The 14,867-nt window shown below is 46.0% G+C and overlaps 1 protein-coding gene across 1 annotated transcript in view; it reads left to right on the top strand.

The window, feature by feature from the left end:
- LOC115329452 overlaps positions 1-12,387 on the top strand; it is a 30,323-nt gene extending 17,936 nt beyond the window's left edge. Inside the window, exons 2-8 of the mRNA XM_040211118.2 lie at positions 4,585-4,622; positions 6,431-6,512; positions 8,324-8,352; positions 8,478-8,532; positions 9,053-9,096; positions 10,783-10,876; positions 12,077-12,387. Of these exons, the coding sequence (XP_040067052.1) occupies positions 4,585-4,622; positions 6,431-6,512; positions 8,324-8,352; positions 8,478-8,532; positions 9,053-9,096; positions 10,783-10,876; positions 12,077-12,219 (485 nt within the window). The 3' untranslated portion in view covers positions 12,220-12,387. The remainder of the gene's footprint in view (positions 1-4,584; positions 4,623-6,430; positions 6,513-8,323; positions 8,353-8,477; positions 8,533-9,052; positions 9,097-10,782; positions 10,877-12,076) is intronic.
- Positions 12,388-14,867: the final 2,480 nt, after the last annotated feature.

The following is a 14,867-nucleotide window of genomic DNA, read 5'->3' as shown; positions in this document are numbered from 1 at the left end:
ATGTCGAACAGCCAACACCACGAAGTTTGTACTTCGAGTTGTGATCCTGTAGCGTCTCATCTCAACCAGAATATGGCTTAATTTTAAATTGGGTAATCTACACTTTGCTTTTCTACATGATGGTGAGACTAGAGGTCAGGGAGAGTGTGTTCAACTTGAAACAAAAATGATGTTGAGTCGTCCTACACGGCAGTGCACTCTAAAAAAAATCTGGTCGTAAAGGACATTTTAGGAGGTCCGTGGTTTGTCCATATTTTGCACCCTAAAAAGTTATTTTAAGCACCCCCTACTAGGGTTCTTCGTTAAAGACCTACGATGGGTTCTTTTAATCTGCTTATTTGATGCGAAAGTGTTTTCCAACGCCCAGTCGTCTTTCTAGTGCGCCAGGGTGAGATGGTGCTTGAGGCGAAACCGTTCTTCACGAGCCGAAGGAGTTCTTCGGGTCGTAGAAAAACCTTTCAAGCACTTTTCTTTAGAGTGTGGGGCAACATCTTAAAAATCGACTTACCCCAGCGACGCTGAGAAGACTCTCCTGTGACACAGCAAAACATAGCATGAACCATCTGATTGCCATCTTCGTCGAACGGGTCTTGGTATGGTTGCTCGTGAAGCGCGAACGCTCGCTCGCTTCCTCTTCTTCCCAAGAAGGAACCCCCCTTTACTGGTTGTAAGTTCGTTAGCATCGGAGGGGTTCGGTGGCCGAACCTGGTAAAACATTTCAGCTAAGCAGCGCGTGGAGCGAAAGGTCGCTCTGCAGGCGTCGTATCCAAATGCGTTAGTTCAATTACTACGGCATGATGCACGCTCGGAAAGCCTTGAACCAGCCATGTATCAAGCCGAAATAACTTCGTCGGTTCAACCATATAACTAGTTTTAATCGATGATGTTGTCAGTTTTTTTGTTTGTTTTTTCTTTTCTTTGTTTATTTTGGGTATGGCGGCATTCTCTCGTACTCAAGAGAGAGCATCGTCACATACATTGAAGAGGCAAAAGAAGAAGAGGGTAAAAAGGGATTACTTTGTTAAGCATTTCGAATTCACTGATTTCTCATATCTTGGGTGTTCAAAATTAACAAAGGATACATCACCTAACCATTAGGATTCTCGACAAATCCATTCGTTTGGATAAGTACCAAAAGTGTCCGAAAACAACAAGAAATCAAATTATTCGAACGAATGTCTAGACCAAATAATGACCAATAAGCGCTCGTAACATCACCGAAATTTGTTTACAAATGTTTAGACTACGGGTTCCGCGAGAGGTAAGTTTAACATTTCGACAAAAACCCCGAGACTTTGTGTTTGTCCGTCCCTTTTTGTCCCAGTCTCGGGGTTTTTGTCGAAATGTTTAACCACCACCAGCTCGTTTGCGCCCTTACCTTTTGTTCAGGTAAGTTTGCCTTGGAACTATATACCTGGAACGCAACGCCGACCCTCCAAAGGTTATATTTACCCTTCGTCCCTTCGATGTCTGACTAATTAAGTCAGATATTGACGGAACCAAACAGTCACAAAAATGAATTTAAAACGTAGGGAAACAAAATTGTGTGAATGAGTGTTCACAGGGAAAAACACGATCAGTTGATGGCTCCAAGTGATCTCGGCGAGTACAATAAATACGATGCTTTTTAAGGAGGCACTGAACTCTCAAAACACTTTTTCTTGAGTGACTGGTATGCCACAAAGAGAGCTTTCTACGAAAAACAAACAACTTTGCGCTATATTTACATATGCGACTCGTTATCAGTGAAGGACAATTAAAAAACGGGCTTTCCTTTCGCCACGTCGTGTTGAAATCATAATCTCATAATAGAATCGCCTAGCGAGATTCAAAATGAGTCTCAGGACGTAAATATCGCGCTAGAAATGTCTGACTTTGGGGGAAGTTCAATTCGTGACATATGTGTCCTATTCAGATACTTACAAAAAATTGGGAGTTCGATGCCACTTTACTTTGTCGACTGTCTCAAGACGCAGGACAATTAAACTTATATTTCTGTTGTTCGAGGTTTCGTAAACACGCCAAACGGGCAGGAATTAGTGCCACTAAATGAGGTACGCTGTTTAAAGATTTGTGGAGAACGGAAAAGCGTTTACTGTGATTGCAGACAAAGCTTCATATAACGGGCAACCATGATTTTAAGCCACAAGATGCGTAAGTGTCTTGTAAGTGCGTAAGAGCGTAAGTGTCGTTACTATGAAGCGTATAGCTCATTTTATGGCACTACGTAGCTAGCCCACTCGGCCACCGATTCCCCCCCCCCTCTCCCGAGCCAGTTGCTCCAGTGGCACGCCTGTTTTCCATGCGCCGCCGCCGTCGCTGTTCGCCGAATTCAATCACGTGCCAAACAAAAATCCCGTCCTCTGCAGGAATGTCTCCGCTACGGCCGCTCCGCAGCTTCGTCAGCTGCTAGCCGCTAACTAGCCATTAGTCAACTGTGCTCATGCTCTTTGCTTTTGAATGAGGCCGTATATCATTCGCATATTATACACTTGAGCATTGCGACGACGACGAAGACAGGCGGTGGTCTACAGCCTGCCTAGGTCTTACCTGATTGCAGGCAATTTGGGTATGTTTTAGAACGCAGCTCCTAGGCGTCCGTTTCCGGGTTGAGAGGCGTTGGCGTCCCCGTCGGCGTCGGCGTAACCGCGCAAATTTTGCGGAAAACTGACATCGCGTGGCCTCAATAACAATTATTATCTGTTATCCTTGAGGTTATATGATTATTATTTTTAGTCCTGTCATGTACCTAAATATGTCGCCATATGCCTAATATATATTATTAATTGTTATCTTTGATAGTGTGATTAATAGTATTTTTTTTTCCTTGATGTTAAAAGCGTGAAAACTGTAAATATGAACACTTGATATGTAGTATGTCGCCGTGTGCCAATTGTAAGGCTGCAGAGGCCTTGTCAAGTCAAAATTCTGACTTTTTGACCCCGCATCCTACATCAGTTTCTGATGCCAAATAATGGATTGATTGATTGAATTCAATTTCCGGCTAAATTTAGCAGGGAAAATGACATCACACGACTTGGTGTCACGTCACCTATGAACAAATTTAGTTTCTCCGCTAGATTTAGCGGAAAAATGGACGCCACGTGACCTCAACAGCAATTCAATTCCACGCTAAATTTAGCGGGAAAATCGACGTCCCGTGTTGAGGAGGGGAGAGGGCGAGGAGGAGGGGAGGAGGAGGGGTAGGGGAAGAGGAAGGTGAAAGGAGGACGAGGAAGGGAGAGAAGGAGTAGGGGAGGAGGAGGGAAGATTGGAAGGAGGTGAGAGAGCAGGAGAGGAGGGGCACACCCCCCCCCCCCTCCGTACCCTCCCTTCCTCCTCTTCAAGAGCTGCGCTCTAATTTCGCGTTACTAAGTTTTGTAAAAACGTCTGTCTCAGGTTTCAATCATAATGTACAGAGATCTGTGAATGTCTACTTGAAACAGCCTGAGTTACGACGACTGAAGCGTCGTAACTCAGGGTGTGTTCCAAAATTTACTCGATCTTCGTCTTGTACTTTGGCGTTCGAAAGCCTAACCGCGTCCAGCGCTTTTCTATCTGTGTTGGCACGTGTCACGACCCGTCCAAGTGACTCGGGTCCTTTTGGGTAAACGTTAGAACACAGCCTCAAACACGTGGTTTATTGAGAGACACTGGCAGGGATGATTTCGAGGCCAGCAGTAATACTATCGCGTCCAAAAAAGCGGTCCCAGAATTTCCGCTTGATGACGTCATAGAGGTGTCACGCTGTCGCCGACCGCGATCCTGGCGGTGTAACAGCAGCGGCGGTTGATCTTGCAGACACCTGTTCTGCCGCGAGTCGCACTCCAGGGCCTCCAAACTCGTCTAACACAAAGTTGGGGTCGAAGTTGACGGTGCGCAGCAATTGGCCTATCTCGACGAAGACTTCGCGCTTCTTTCGCCGACGTCCAATCGACGCGCTCCGCGAACTTTCGGCTTGAACTTTGTGTTTGGCGAGTTTAGGGCCCCAGCTTGACAGTCCACGGAAGTTTGGGGGGATCGGTGACCGAGTGGGCTAGCGCACACCAGCTCGGAGCACGTGGAGCGAAAGCTCGCGTTGCAGAACCCACGATCCTGGGGTCAATCGCCACCCCTGCCCGTTTTCAACTGGATGAGCATCGTACCGGCGTGCGATCGTGTTTCACTACTGCGTGCTGCACGTGAAAGACCCCAGGCTGGCGATTGTACTGCACTGGCTAAATGTCTCATCTATAGCTGGAGGACAAGTGGCCCGTTGAGGCAGACCAAGTTCTAGGCTGTATAAACATACACACAATCATTTTTTTTTCACGAAAGTTTTGGCAGTCGGAAGTTGGGACGCGGTGACGACAGCGACGCTCGTGCTTTCCGCCTGCATTTCTACGATCAACCTCCAGGATCACCGCATCCTACAGCACGACACTCTGGCTTTTTTTACGTCATTTGTTGCCACTTCGGGGCCATTTTCGATGTGTGGGCGGAGTACGACGCTAAACACATGACTGGGGGACTTCGGGCGCCTTAGGGAGACTCGTTATACGATAGTAATAATGTACCCTGTCTTATTTCTCTCCATTTCTACAGGCGTTGCGCTTGGACAACCTGCCACATCGTGCGAATCGGTAAGCATTTTTATGAACAAAAGTTATGAAAGCAAATGGCATTCCCAGTGGCATACAAAAAAAAAGCAGTGTTCGTATTAACTACGTCGTGTAGTATATATAACCGTATTTCCATCCGATAATCCTCTATCTAAAATTGACGCATCGATCGCCAATAAAGGATGTAAAATTGACTCATCGATCGCCTTAGAATGGCCTGTTTACTTTAAAACACATAATAGTCATGCATCAAGTGGAAAAATAAATTATGACGTAGAAGATGATTCCCAGCTGGTACCACTAATGCCCGTCTCCCTCTAGAGCGACAGACAGCGACAAAAGACAGCGACAAGCCTCAAACACATGCAGCACGCTCGCGATGGTACCTTTGGCAGGCGTTTAGTCGTTCGGTGCTCGTGAAGTAAGCACGAGCGATTGCCTGCCAAAGATACCATCGCGTGCATGATGCTCGTGTTTCAGAATAGCCTCCTTTATTCTACAAAGCCTCTCAAATTGCGAAAGACTCTGATTGAGGCTCGCCACTGTCGTTTGTTTCTGTATGTCGCTCTAGTGGGACAGGGGCATAAAGCCCCTCGATGTGTTTCCGTTTGTCTTGCAAGTAGTGTCAAACACGCAACTTCACCAAGCCCGTGTGTCGAGCGGCCCTTGGCTGTGGCGTACCAACTTGTTTATGAGTGTGTGTGTGTGGGGGGGAGAAGGGGGGGGGCCACACAAGACCCCCCCCCCCTTCCCCCAGGGCCGGGGGCGATCCCTCGAAGTCCCTTGGGCGCCGCTGGCCAGTGTTTTCCCTGCCCAATGGCGGCTGTTTCAGGGAGGTGCAAAACACATGTATTGCCCTCCCACTCTGAGAACTGGGGAAGGGGGGGGGGGACAAGCCCCCCCCCCTTCCCCAGTTGGTACGCCCATGCTTGAAAGCGTGAATTTTATTGAGGGACTTTAGGTACCACATGTTTCCCGAGTGTTTTTTTTTTGTATTAGAATGCACTTATTAAAGCTTAATTTTTTATGCTGTATTTGTATGACACGCACCAAAGCAGTTACAAAAGCAACTCACCTCAACCGAATAAAGAATTTGTTTACTCGATCTCTGATCGCAATGCTCGATTTCTGATCCCAACCCCTATGCTCTTCGAATACCGATCCAGATGTATGCTATGCCCTTATCATTGTACAGTTTCTTTTGTTGTTATATATATATAGCCGGTTAAAAAGAATGTAGTTCCATCGGCTTACTACCAGAGGTACCAAAACCGAGTTCTTCCCTGTAGTTTTGATGAGACTCACACTTCGCGAACTCTACTGAGTGACAATTTAAGTAACACAGAGTGCGGCGAGTTCCGTGCATCTCATTCTCGTTCCTCAGCCAACCAGATTCTGGCGTCAACCGATACGAACTTCGAAGAGCTAATCACAAAGCAAAACGTATTAACATAAAAGGCCATGCCCAGTGTTTCTTACGCTGTCAGTGGCCACGCCGACGATTATATTACTCGTAATGTTTCCGATAACAAAATAATCTTGCGGCAGTCAACTGACGGTTGCTTACCAAGCGCGTGCCCAAATAAAACAAAGCTCGAAGCACATAAAAAAAGCACTGGTGCACAGATGGCAACTTGACCAAGTATGGGAATTGCGTGACGATTATGCCCACGTGACTGGAGCAGCCAGCGAATCAGAAGGCCAGATGCGACACTTTTCAATTCATATGGTGGTTTTGGGAGCATCGAGCGACCTTTCTCCTTCACGCTCTTATTGTAAGCTTTCTGAGCTTGCTAGGTAACGAGGGAATGTGCTCGTGTGTGTTCCAGGACACCGAGTGTGCTGGAGGACAGAGATGTGTCCTCCATGGCAACTATTCCCGCAGAGCCAACTGTGAGGTGTACCGGACATGTGAGTTCTTTTTTTTTTTTTTTTTTTGGCGTGCTTTTATAACAACTTTTAGTAAACATTTGTATGTTTCGTGGTGAGAGCGTTTCTAGGTGTAAAATCTTACGAAAGTACCACACATAGGGGAGAACACGGACAGCACATCTTGCGCTGTTTGTGTTCTGGCCTTTCTGTGTAATTACTTCGTAAGTTTTAGAGCGCAGCTCTTAGGCCTTATTCACACAGCCGGCGTTTCGCCCCGTCCCGGCGAAAGCGCCGTGGGCGCCGTGCCGAAAACGGGACGGTGCGGGGACGGAGGAGTGTTCGAACCAGCGGCGGCGAAGCTGCCGGCGATGCTGGCGGCTGCGCCCCCTTATATTGGGCGGTAGCTTGCGCCACCTAGCTTAGAAATCTTCGTGCACCTTTCACATTCCGCTTCAACGTTTGTATCTCGTAAAACTGTATAACCGGTATTACCTATTATTTCGTGCGCAATCACACACTTCCCTCCATCTTTATTACCAATCTTGTAATCCCGTATTTGTGGCTGCTTTGTGGCGGCGTGGACCACCAAATGTAGAGACGATCGGCGTCGACGGGCGAAGCCACAACTGTTTTGTTCCTCGGAGCTTGCGTTTGGGTCGCCGATAACGATCTCGCATGTTTCAAAACATTTTATTTGTCTCCACGTTTCGAAACAAAAACGACAAGACCCACCGCGCGCACGTTTCACATCAATCACTCCTTGCGCCGCTTTCGTCCACGATGATCGACGACCGTATTTTGTTTCTTCGGCTGTTCTTCCTTAAAATCGCATTTACGTCTATCACAAAGGAACCGATGTGGTCTCACCATTTCGAGCAGCAGCTCAGCGGTAAATCCAAATCTCTGCCCGTTGTTCAAGAGCCGTAAACATCACACAATGCGCCCGCCGTCTCGCTGGCCTCCATCCTTCCCGAAAAAAGCTTCGTTGGCTTCGCCGTTAGGGTGATTAGGGCGTTAGGGCACAGTACGGTCAACTCTCCCTCCCGGGGCCGTGCCCATGGTCACCCAACTTTTGCGAATCCGCCAGATTCAGCGAAAGTTTCCGATTTTGTGATTGGCCGTCCCTCGATGGGGCGGGGCGCCGGCGTTCCCGGTTTCCCGCCGGTGCCGGGGACGTTGAACATCCTCGTTCAGCTCTTTTCGGGTCCGGCGTCCCGATTTTGGCCGGAAACCGGTCCTAACACCCTCTCCCCCGGCGCAAAAGACGGCCGGCGTTTTCGCCGGGCCGGGAGAAAAAACGGCTGTGTGAATGAGGCCTTAGGCGCCCGTTTCCGGCTGGAGCGGCGTCGGCGTCGGCGTAACCAAGGTCTCCCCAAGGTTACGTGACCCCCAGGACACGTGACCCCTCTCAAGGTCACCCCTAGGTCACGTGACCCCCAAGGTCACGTGACCTTGGGGGTCACGTGACCTTGGGGGTCTTGGGGGTCACGTGACCTTGGGGTCACGTGACCCCCAAGGTCACGTGACCCCTCCCAAGGTTACCCCAAGGTCACGTGACCCCGCTCCCCGAGGTCACGTGACCCCCCCCCTCCCCCCCGAGGTCACGTGACCCCTCCCCCGAGGTCAGGTGACCCCCCCGGATCATATTAAAGAATGAGGGGAGGAGGAGGAGGGGTCTACCCTCCCCTCAGTACACTTCCCTCCTCCTCCTCAAGAGCTGCGCTCCAATTCGGCGTTACAGGGAGTTGTAAATGGCTTTCACTTTTTTAAGCCCTTTTCCTTCATTTGTCTGTGTATACACTACTACCTAATTATATTATGCTTGATTTTCTTCCTTTTCTTGTATACAGGTATCACTGTGACTAGTGATGGATGCACGGTAAGTGCTTTAATTGTTTTTCTAAAATAAACATTCCGTCTTTCATTGCCCGTGTGTCCAGCATAATCATGAAAATATCTGCGGCACGAGAATGACATTCTTTCAAAGTGAAACTCTTGTTTCAGTGCAATTCTGGCTACGCTTGCTATCTGAAAGACTGTCAAGAAGCTCCTTTCGAATGTGAGTATACTTCAAGCAAACACCATGTCGTCTATGAATACACGTGAGTAATATAATTGGCTGCAAACAACATGCCAATAAAAACGAGGTGGTACGTATTGTGGTGGTTTCTGTTCATGGCATGCCTTTCATGATGCTGAAGGGCTAAATGATGCCGTGATCGGAGTTCACAAAGGTACTGAGTAAGAAAAGATAAAAAATTCGAAAGATAAAAAAAAAATGTCTAATATAAAAATTCTCATAAAAAATGTAACTTAGTTATACTTGCAATTTATGCTTAAACTGACTTTTTTTAGTTACGATAGAGGTACAATAAGGTTGATTGATAAATTTATCAACAAGTTCAGTACTTTAATTTACAAAAACAAATAATTTTCTAAATAGTGTCCTGCATGCTACACATGTTCCGAATTCGGGCATACAAATACTAGTAAGACAGAGGTTTAATTTATAGAGCTCTAGGTGCGTGCGATTGCTTTGTTCTTCAGTGGGTTTAACATTCCTCCATGTTTTATCGCAGGCCTGCTTCTCGAGGACTTGAATACGAGGTGCGGAGGATCTGAGGTAAATATTGTAGCAAAAGGCACCTTCGTTTTGTCATTTTTAGTACATATGTTTCTTCCTTCGCTTAGCGTTGGAATAACCAGATTTAAAACATACAACATTTTATTAGTGTGTCTTCCATAATCTAAGTGAATGTAAGTTCACCCCAAATTAACCGATTATATGTCGTCGAATCACCGCGTCTATGCGATATTCAACCCAGCCGAAGGCGCTGGGCCTTTACTTGGAGTGCCATTTCTGGGTGCCTGTGTGCGTACTTAGGTTTCCCTCATCCTTTGATAGACGGTAGCAAAGCTAAAACCACGGTAATCAGATTTTTTTTTTAATTTATATGTTGATCATGTTTTGTTCTTTTTAATTTGTATGTTGATCGCTTTAAGGCTTTGATATAGACAGTGTAAGAATCTTTATCTTGATTATGTTACAGAGAAAACTATTGAGTGAGAGTGTCGTTAACCCTATGGTAGCTCGTTTGTTTTCACCCAGATGAAATATCTTTATAACACGCATTATTCAATAAAGTGTTACTTATTCGTACTTAGCCATTTGGTCAACTTATTTGTTATTTTAGACACAGTCGAGCTGAAGTAGAGGGCGAGTCACGAAAATAAATCTGGGAAACTTCCTAACATTGACTTAGCTGGGCGTGTGGAGTCTCGTATAATACGCCTTTCCTCGTAAGAACAGAAACAGGCAGCACTGGATATTGGAGAGCAATTTCATTGCGCACCAGTTACTCAGCAAACATTTTACGTGAGCTCACTGATTAAGTCATCAAATTTATTTTTTACCACTATGTCCACAAAAACGTTCGTACCTTCTTTTTCACATTACATATGTTTGTATCCACTGCTTGGCAGCCTGCTTGTATACTGCCGAAAAACAAAAACTGCTCTTAGCCTAATTAAATAAGGTAGCCGACTTACTTTTCTCGGCGACCACACTAAAACTCGACGAGAGTCGATGCGAAGCCGCAGAGGCTTCCGTCTTGGCGACGTCTCGTGCTAGCGTCGTGCTCGTCGAGAGGAGACGCTGCAAGACGCGTTTGCAGCGATGCTGACGCTCTTTATCACCTCTTTCAAGTTTAGCAGAGTGAACGCTGAATAGAGAGTTGCCTTCTCTCCAGCGTCCGCTCTGCTAAAGTGGAAAGAGGCGGGAAGAGCTTCCCTGCGTTGTCTTCTATAGGTGCTATTGCTTCAGGTCAAGGTTAGTTTACGACGCAAATAAACACACAGCCTCCTCAAAAGCTTGGCTACCTAAGTGTCTGATACCTACATAAATTCGCATTTAAGTGCTTTGCACGCCTTTAATTGACGGAATTATAATTTCTATGTTTGTATGCTGACTCCGAACACATTAGGTGTCGGCTTACGCCGAAATGCCCTTATAAATAAGTAAGGAGCTGACAAGCTGGAGAGAGTGACATATATGATGGTATTAACATTTAGACTGAAATAGGAAACAGTAACGACTAGAGTAGTTAGTAATCAAAATGTGGCGTCCACTTGTTTCGCTTTGTTATTTCGGTGTCTTGGTTAATGTTAACATTATTGGTTTGTTATTGCGTAGAGGTTTTTGTTTTCGTGCTATTCTGTTTGGTTTATTAGAATGTATATCGTACACACCTATGGTAAGATGCATGCAAATGGAAAGCCTGGTAAAATGTGTTTTGGGATGTCATTCCAGGGGCCAAGGTGCGCAACCAACGAGATCTGCGGCTATAGACGCACCGGCGTTGTCTGCATCAAGTGTCCTTGCTACGGCACAGACGAAGCAGTCTGTGAGTAATGAGTTACCTTTTTGTTCGTGCCCTCTCTGTCATCTGCTATCCTGCTGATAAGTTTACTTAGGAAACAACTTGAGTTAATTCCTACACATATGTTGGTGCTAAAGGAAACACTGACACGATGGACTGAAAGAACAAAATGAATGACACAGAAATTCAATAACCCCGCCATGCAGTATCAAAGTATTGCATCAGTCCCTGCCTTGAGGTTAGAAATCATTTTAAACCTGAAGATATTTATTTTCATAAGATATTTGCTTATGTCCGGGGCCTGTTCACAGCACAATCGAGTTGACTTAGCGACAGAAGGAAATGGCAAACTGGGTGATTTCTTCCCCGGTTGCCAAACTTCTTTGACGCTTTTGTGTATAAACTGACTTCTTCTTCAGCCGTATGTCCGTGAAAAAACAAGAGGCACTCATTTTCATCAGTGTCAAAATTCAGTAGAGGCTGGAATTACAAATATCTACATTCTCTGACCTATCTTTGAGCTCATGGTATGGTAGCACGGAAGCATTTAAAAAATTAAGAGTTCCGACTCAAAGCTAAATTTGCTCGATATAAATAAAGCAGAGACGGACGTGGCCATCTCGGCCATTGTATGCTCTGCTACAGTCTTTGACATATAAATCAGCAAGTAGCCCTACGGCGTCACTTACAGTATTTGTCTCCTAAGGTCGCAGTACCCCTAAATTAGAACGATAAACATATAGTATAAATAGCAAAGCCTCTCACCGGGACCCCTTAGAGCCAAGTTCGATACTAGTTTTGATTGATTTATTGTGTTTGTGCTGGTAGCTACCAATTCAGAGCAACATACCAGCAGATAAGATAACAAGCCTACCCGAGCATTGCTAGGTTCCTCGGTAGGACCAGAATTCTTCGGGACTTCTGGCAATAAAACGATTACCAACTACGTCTTTCTCAGTGCCTTTTTACCGACCTATCCGTGAGCAGATACTTTCATGACTTTTTTTTTTTTTTTGTGTGTAAGTCCAACGCACACCAAGATTTCAGCGACATTTCATGCTGATAGCGGTGTAAGCAGTGATATGATCTGACACGCGAGCGTGGCTTAGTTTGTTGGAGGTAGCAGACGTACATGTAAAGATTTAATGAATGATTTAACACGTGCTTTAAACCTCTAGAAATATGACAGTGTGGTAAGTTATGGCGTATCGATTGCAAATTCAGGTGTGCCCAGGGACCCACAGAAGGTGTGTCACCCCAAAGCCATGGTCCAGGTTGAAAGCAGGGGGTCAACTGGCTATGTGTGCAAGCAGTGCGCATCCCACGCCTCGGTCCTGACGGCCCGATCTCGCCAGCCAACTGACTAGTTGTAACTAGTAAGGCACAAAGCGCTTAAGTGCCTGAGAGACGTCGAATGACTGCTAAAATCCAGATGCAGCATGGATCAATAAATATATGAATGAAAGTGCTAACCAATAAAATATGGCACGAACAAATTCTTTTTATGGTCCACGTTGTTGCGTGATTCACGTTAAATGCCGGGTTATCAACTGCCATGGCCACATTGCCACTGTCAGCTCACACAAGTCACAATTACTAGAAGGGAAATAAAACTACTTTTGAAAAAAGTGGCTTACCATATAAATCGATATCAGTCAGCTAATGTCGAAATAATTCCTGCCTTATATATATTACCGCTGTTACGATCGGCGTTCGAATCATGCCTGTGATCCGGCGGAAGAGAACTCAAGCTGTCGTGGATTGCTCTCGCAAAACTTTCCCATCGGTGAGCGACGAGCTTTTCAGGACAGCCGTCATCCTACGCTACCACAGGTGTTCGATCAACCTCCTCGAACTCTGATCTCTGTGAAGTCGTCCGACCGGCGTCGTAGACTCGTTGTGAAGTTTTCACCCGCCCGAACGCAGGAAACGTTTGGGGCAGGGTTATCTGAGCTACCCGGTAGAGGAGAACGGCATTCAGACAATCAGATCAGCCGAATGTCTGCGAGACAGTGTGTGAGATCGCCTTACGTCTGTGTGTAATATTGTGATGGGAAGACAGAAGGGTAGCAACAACTATATTTTCACATAGATTGGTTTCCTTCTGACGACATAGGGGTCCATACCTGGGGACCAAGGGAAAATCCGTAGTATAAAAACATCTGACTAAAGGTACCACCCCGCCTCTCGGTTGTCGCCTTTCAACCACTTTACTTGTATATATTATGTAAATAAATGAGGATTGTACGAGACCCCGCCTCCTGTCGCTCCTGCCCTGGGCCAGGTTCGGCTCCTGACAATCGCAGCCGAGTTCATCCAGCCTGGGAACCCCTTGGTCGCGACACCGCAAAGGTAATGTGGCTGCAGCCGCGTTTGCAGTTTGTGCACCTTCACTACGCTGAGTTTTTGAGAAGCCGGGAACCTTCAAAACAAACCAAATTCAGTACTTTTTATTTTAAATAAAACAGAGAGCTACACCCCCTCCCCCTCAATTTCCGCGTCAACTTCTACTGCAGCTAAATTTAAAAAAAAAAAGATACAAAAAACGAAACGAGCGTCTACAAAACTGCAGAATGAAGTCAACGAGGCAATATCCCCAGCCGCGTGATGCTTGGTATACACTTCATTTCGATACGCACGTTACAACTTTTATTCTTCTTTTTTTTCGAAGCATACGCGTATGCAGTTACAAATGTCGTAAGTAAAAAAAGAAACTGCCCTTTTTTTAGCAAATGACCTTAGTGGCCTTCTTGATCACCTCACATAATTAGTACAATGTGAGCCTGGTTACGTCACAAATCAGGAACACTGATGATGGTCACGACTCATGACGCATTCAGTGGTAATTCAGCGGAAATAAGTACGGCATGACTCATGTTTTGCAGTGCTTTGCACTGCAGCCGGCGGGTCAAAAAAATCAACAACTTCATCAGTATCAAGATAGAACACCGCGTAGTCGGCACGCTGACTCTCTTGTGCAATCAGTGGTATGCCGTCGCTTCTACGACGCATCACTAAGGTTGCGGTCGTTGAGCTTCCTCGGTGTTCCTTTGACGTAACGCTTTTCAAGCATGCCACGCAGCGTAATACAAGTCTAGGCAAGATGGGGTCACATTTATTTTGACAAATAAAAGGTGGTGCCTGTTGGTAAGGTTGCCTCGGCACAGAAAGAATAAAACAGAATCGGGACAAGAGATGAGGAACATATATTTCAACTCGGAACAACATGAAAGCCTTCTTTGCAATTCCACCCGGCAAATTTAAAAGAGAAAGAGGAAAGTGTATACATAAAGTTATAGATATTTTTTAAAAGATAATAGATGACTTGAAACAAAGGCTGCAATATCAGTTTGAGGGCAAGTGATTAGAAACTACGCTCGTTCCGAAGGCAAGTAGGCGATCTCGTTTCTGGAAAGAACAAGTGATGGCGCAGACATGTTATTGTCAACAGTGTTCATGGTGAATGATTCAATGATTTCCCTGCCAACTTTGTTAATATGCCCTAGCAAATTCTAGTGTTCTCAAAACATGGAACGCTGTTATTGCATGTGTGGCATGCCCGACAACGGGGTGATAGGACTCAGCTGAGCGTCGTGACACTTTCAAATGATGCTTTTTGTACCTGTGGTTGACACACCTTCCCGTCTGCCCGATATAGACCCCTTCCGAAAGTCACGTGCCGATTAGCAGAAAGCCGGAACCACTGCACAATGGCGGAATAACTGCCTCCAGAAACGTGCAAGTAATTTCATAAGACAGCAAACGTCGGAGCGTGGCCAACACTACGAGCCGACGAGCCAATCAAACAGCGTCGAAAGTGGAACGTTACTGTGCTCATCATCGCTTTCTATGGTGTCTTTTTTTCCGGTGTGCCGCGACGTTGAAGTTTCAGTCCACCATTCTGCAGGAATTCCACAGCTGCCAATAAAGGGCAGTATTTCGAAAGGGTTCAGTTTATGTTTCCACTTATTCCGTTCGCTTCACTTCATCATTTCCAGAGCAGGACAGGTTATTG

This window comes from Ixodes scapularis, unplaced genomic scaffold (genome assembly GCF_016920785.2).
Source record: "Ixodes scapularis isolate PalLabHiFi unplaced genomic scaffold, ASM1692078v2 PGA_scaffold10__122_contigs__length_95168666, whole genome shotgun sequence".
Classification (NCBI taxonomy): domain Eukaryota; kingdom Metazoa; phylum Arthropoda; class Arachnida; order Ixodida; family Ixodidae; genus Ixodes; species Ixodes scapularis.
This window is presented reverse-complemented; position numbering and strand designations above follow the sequence as displayed.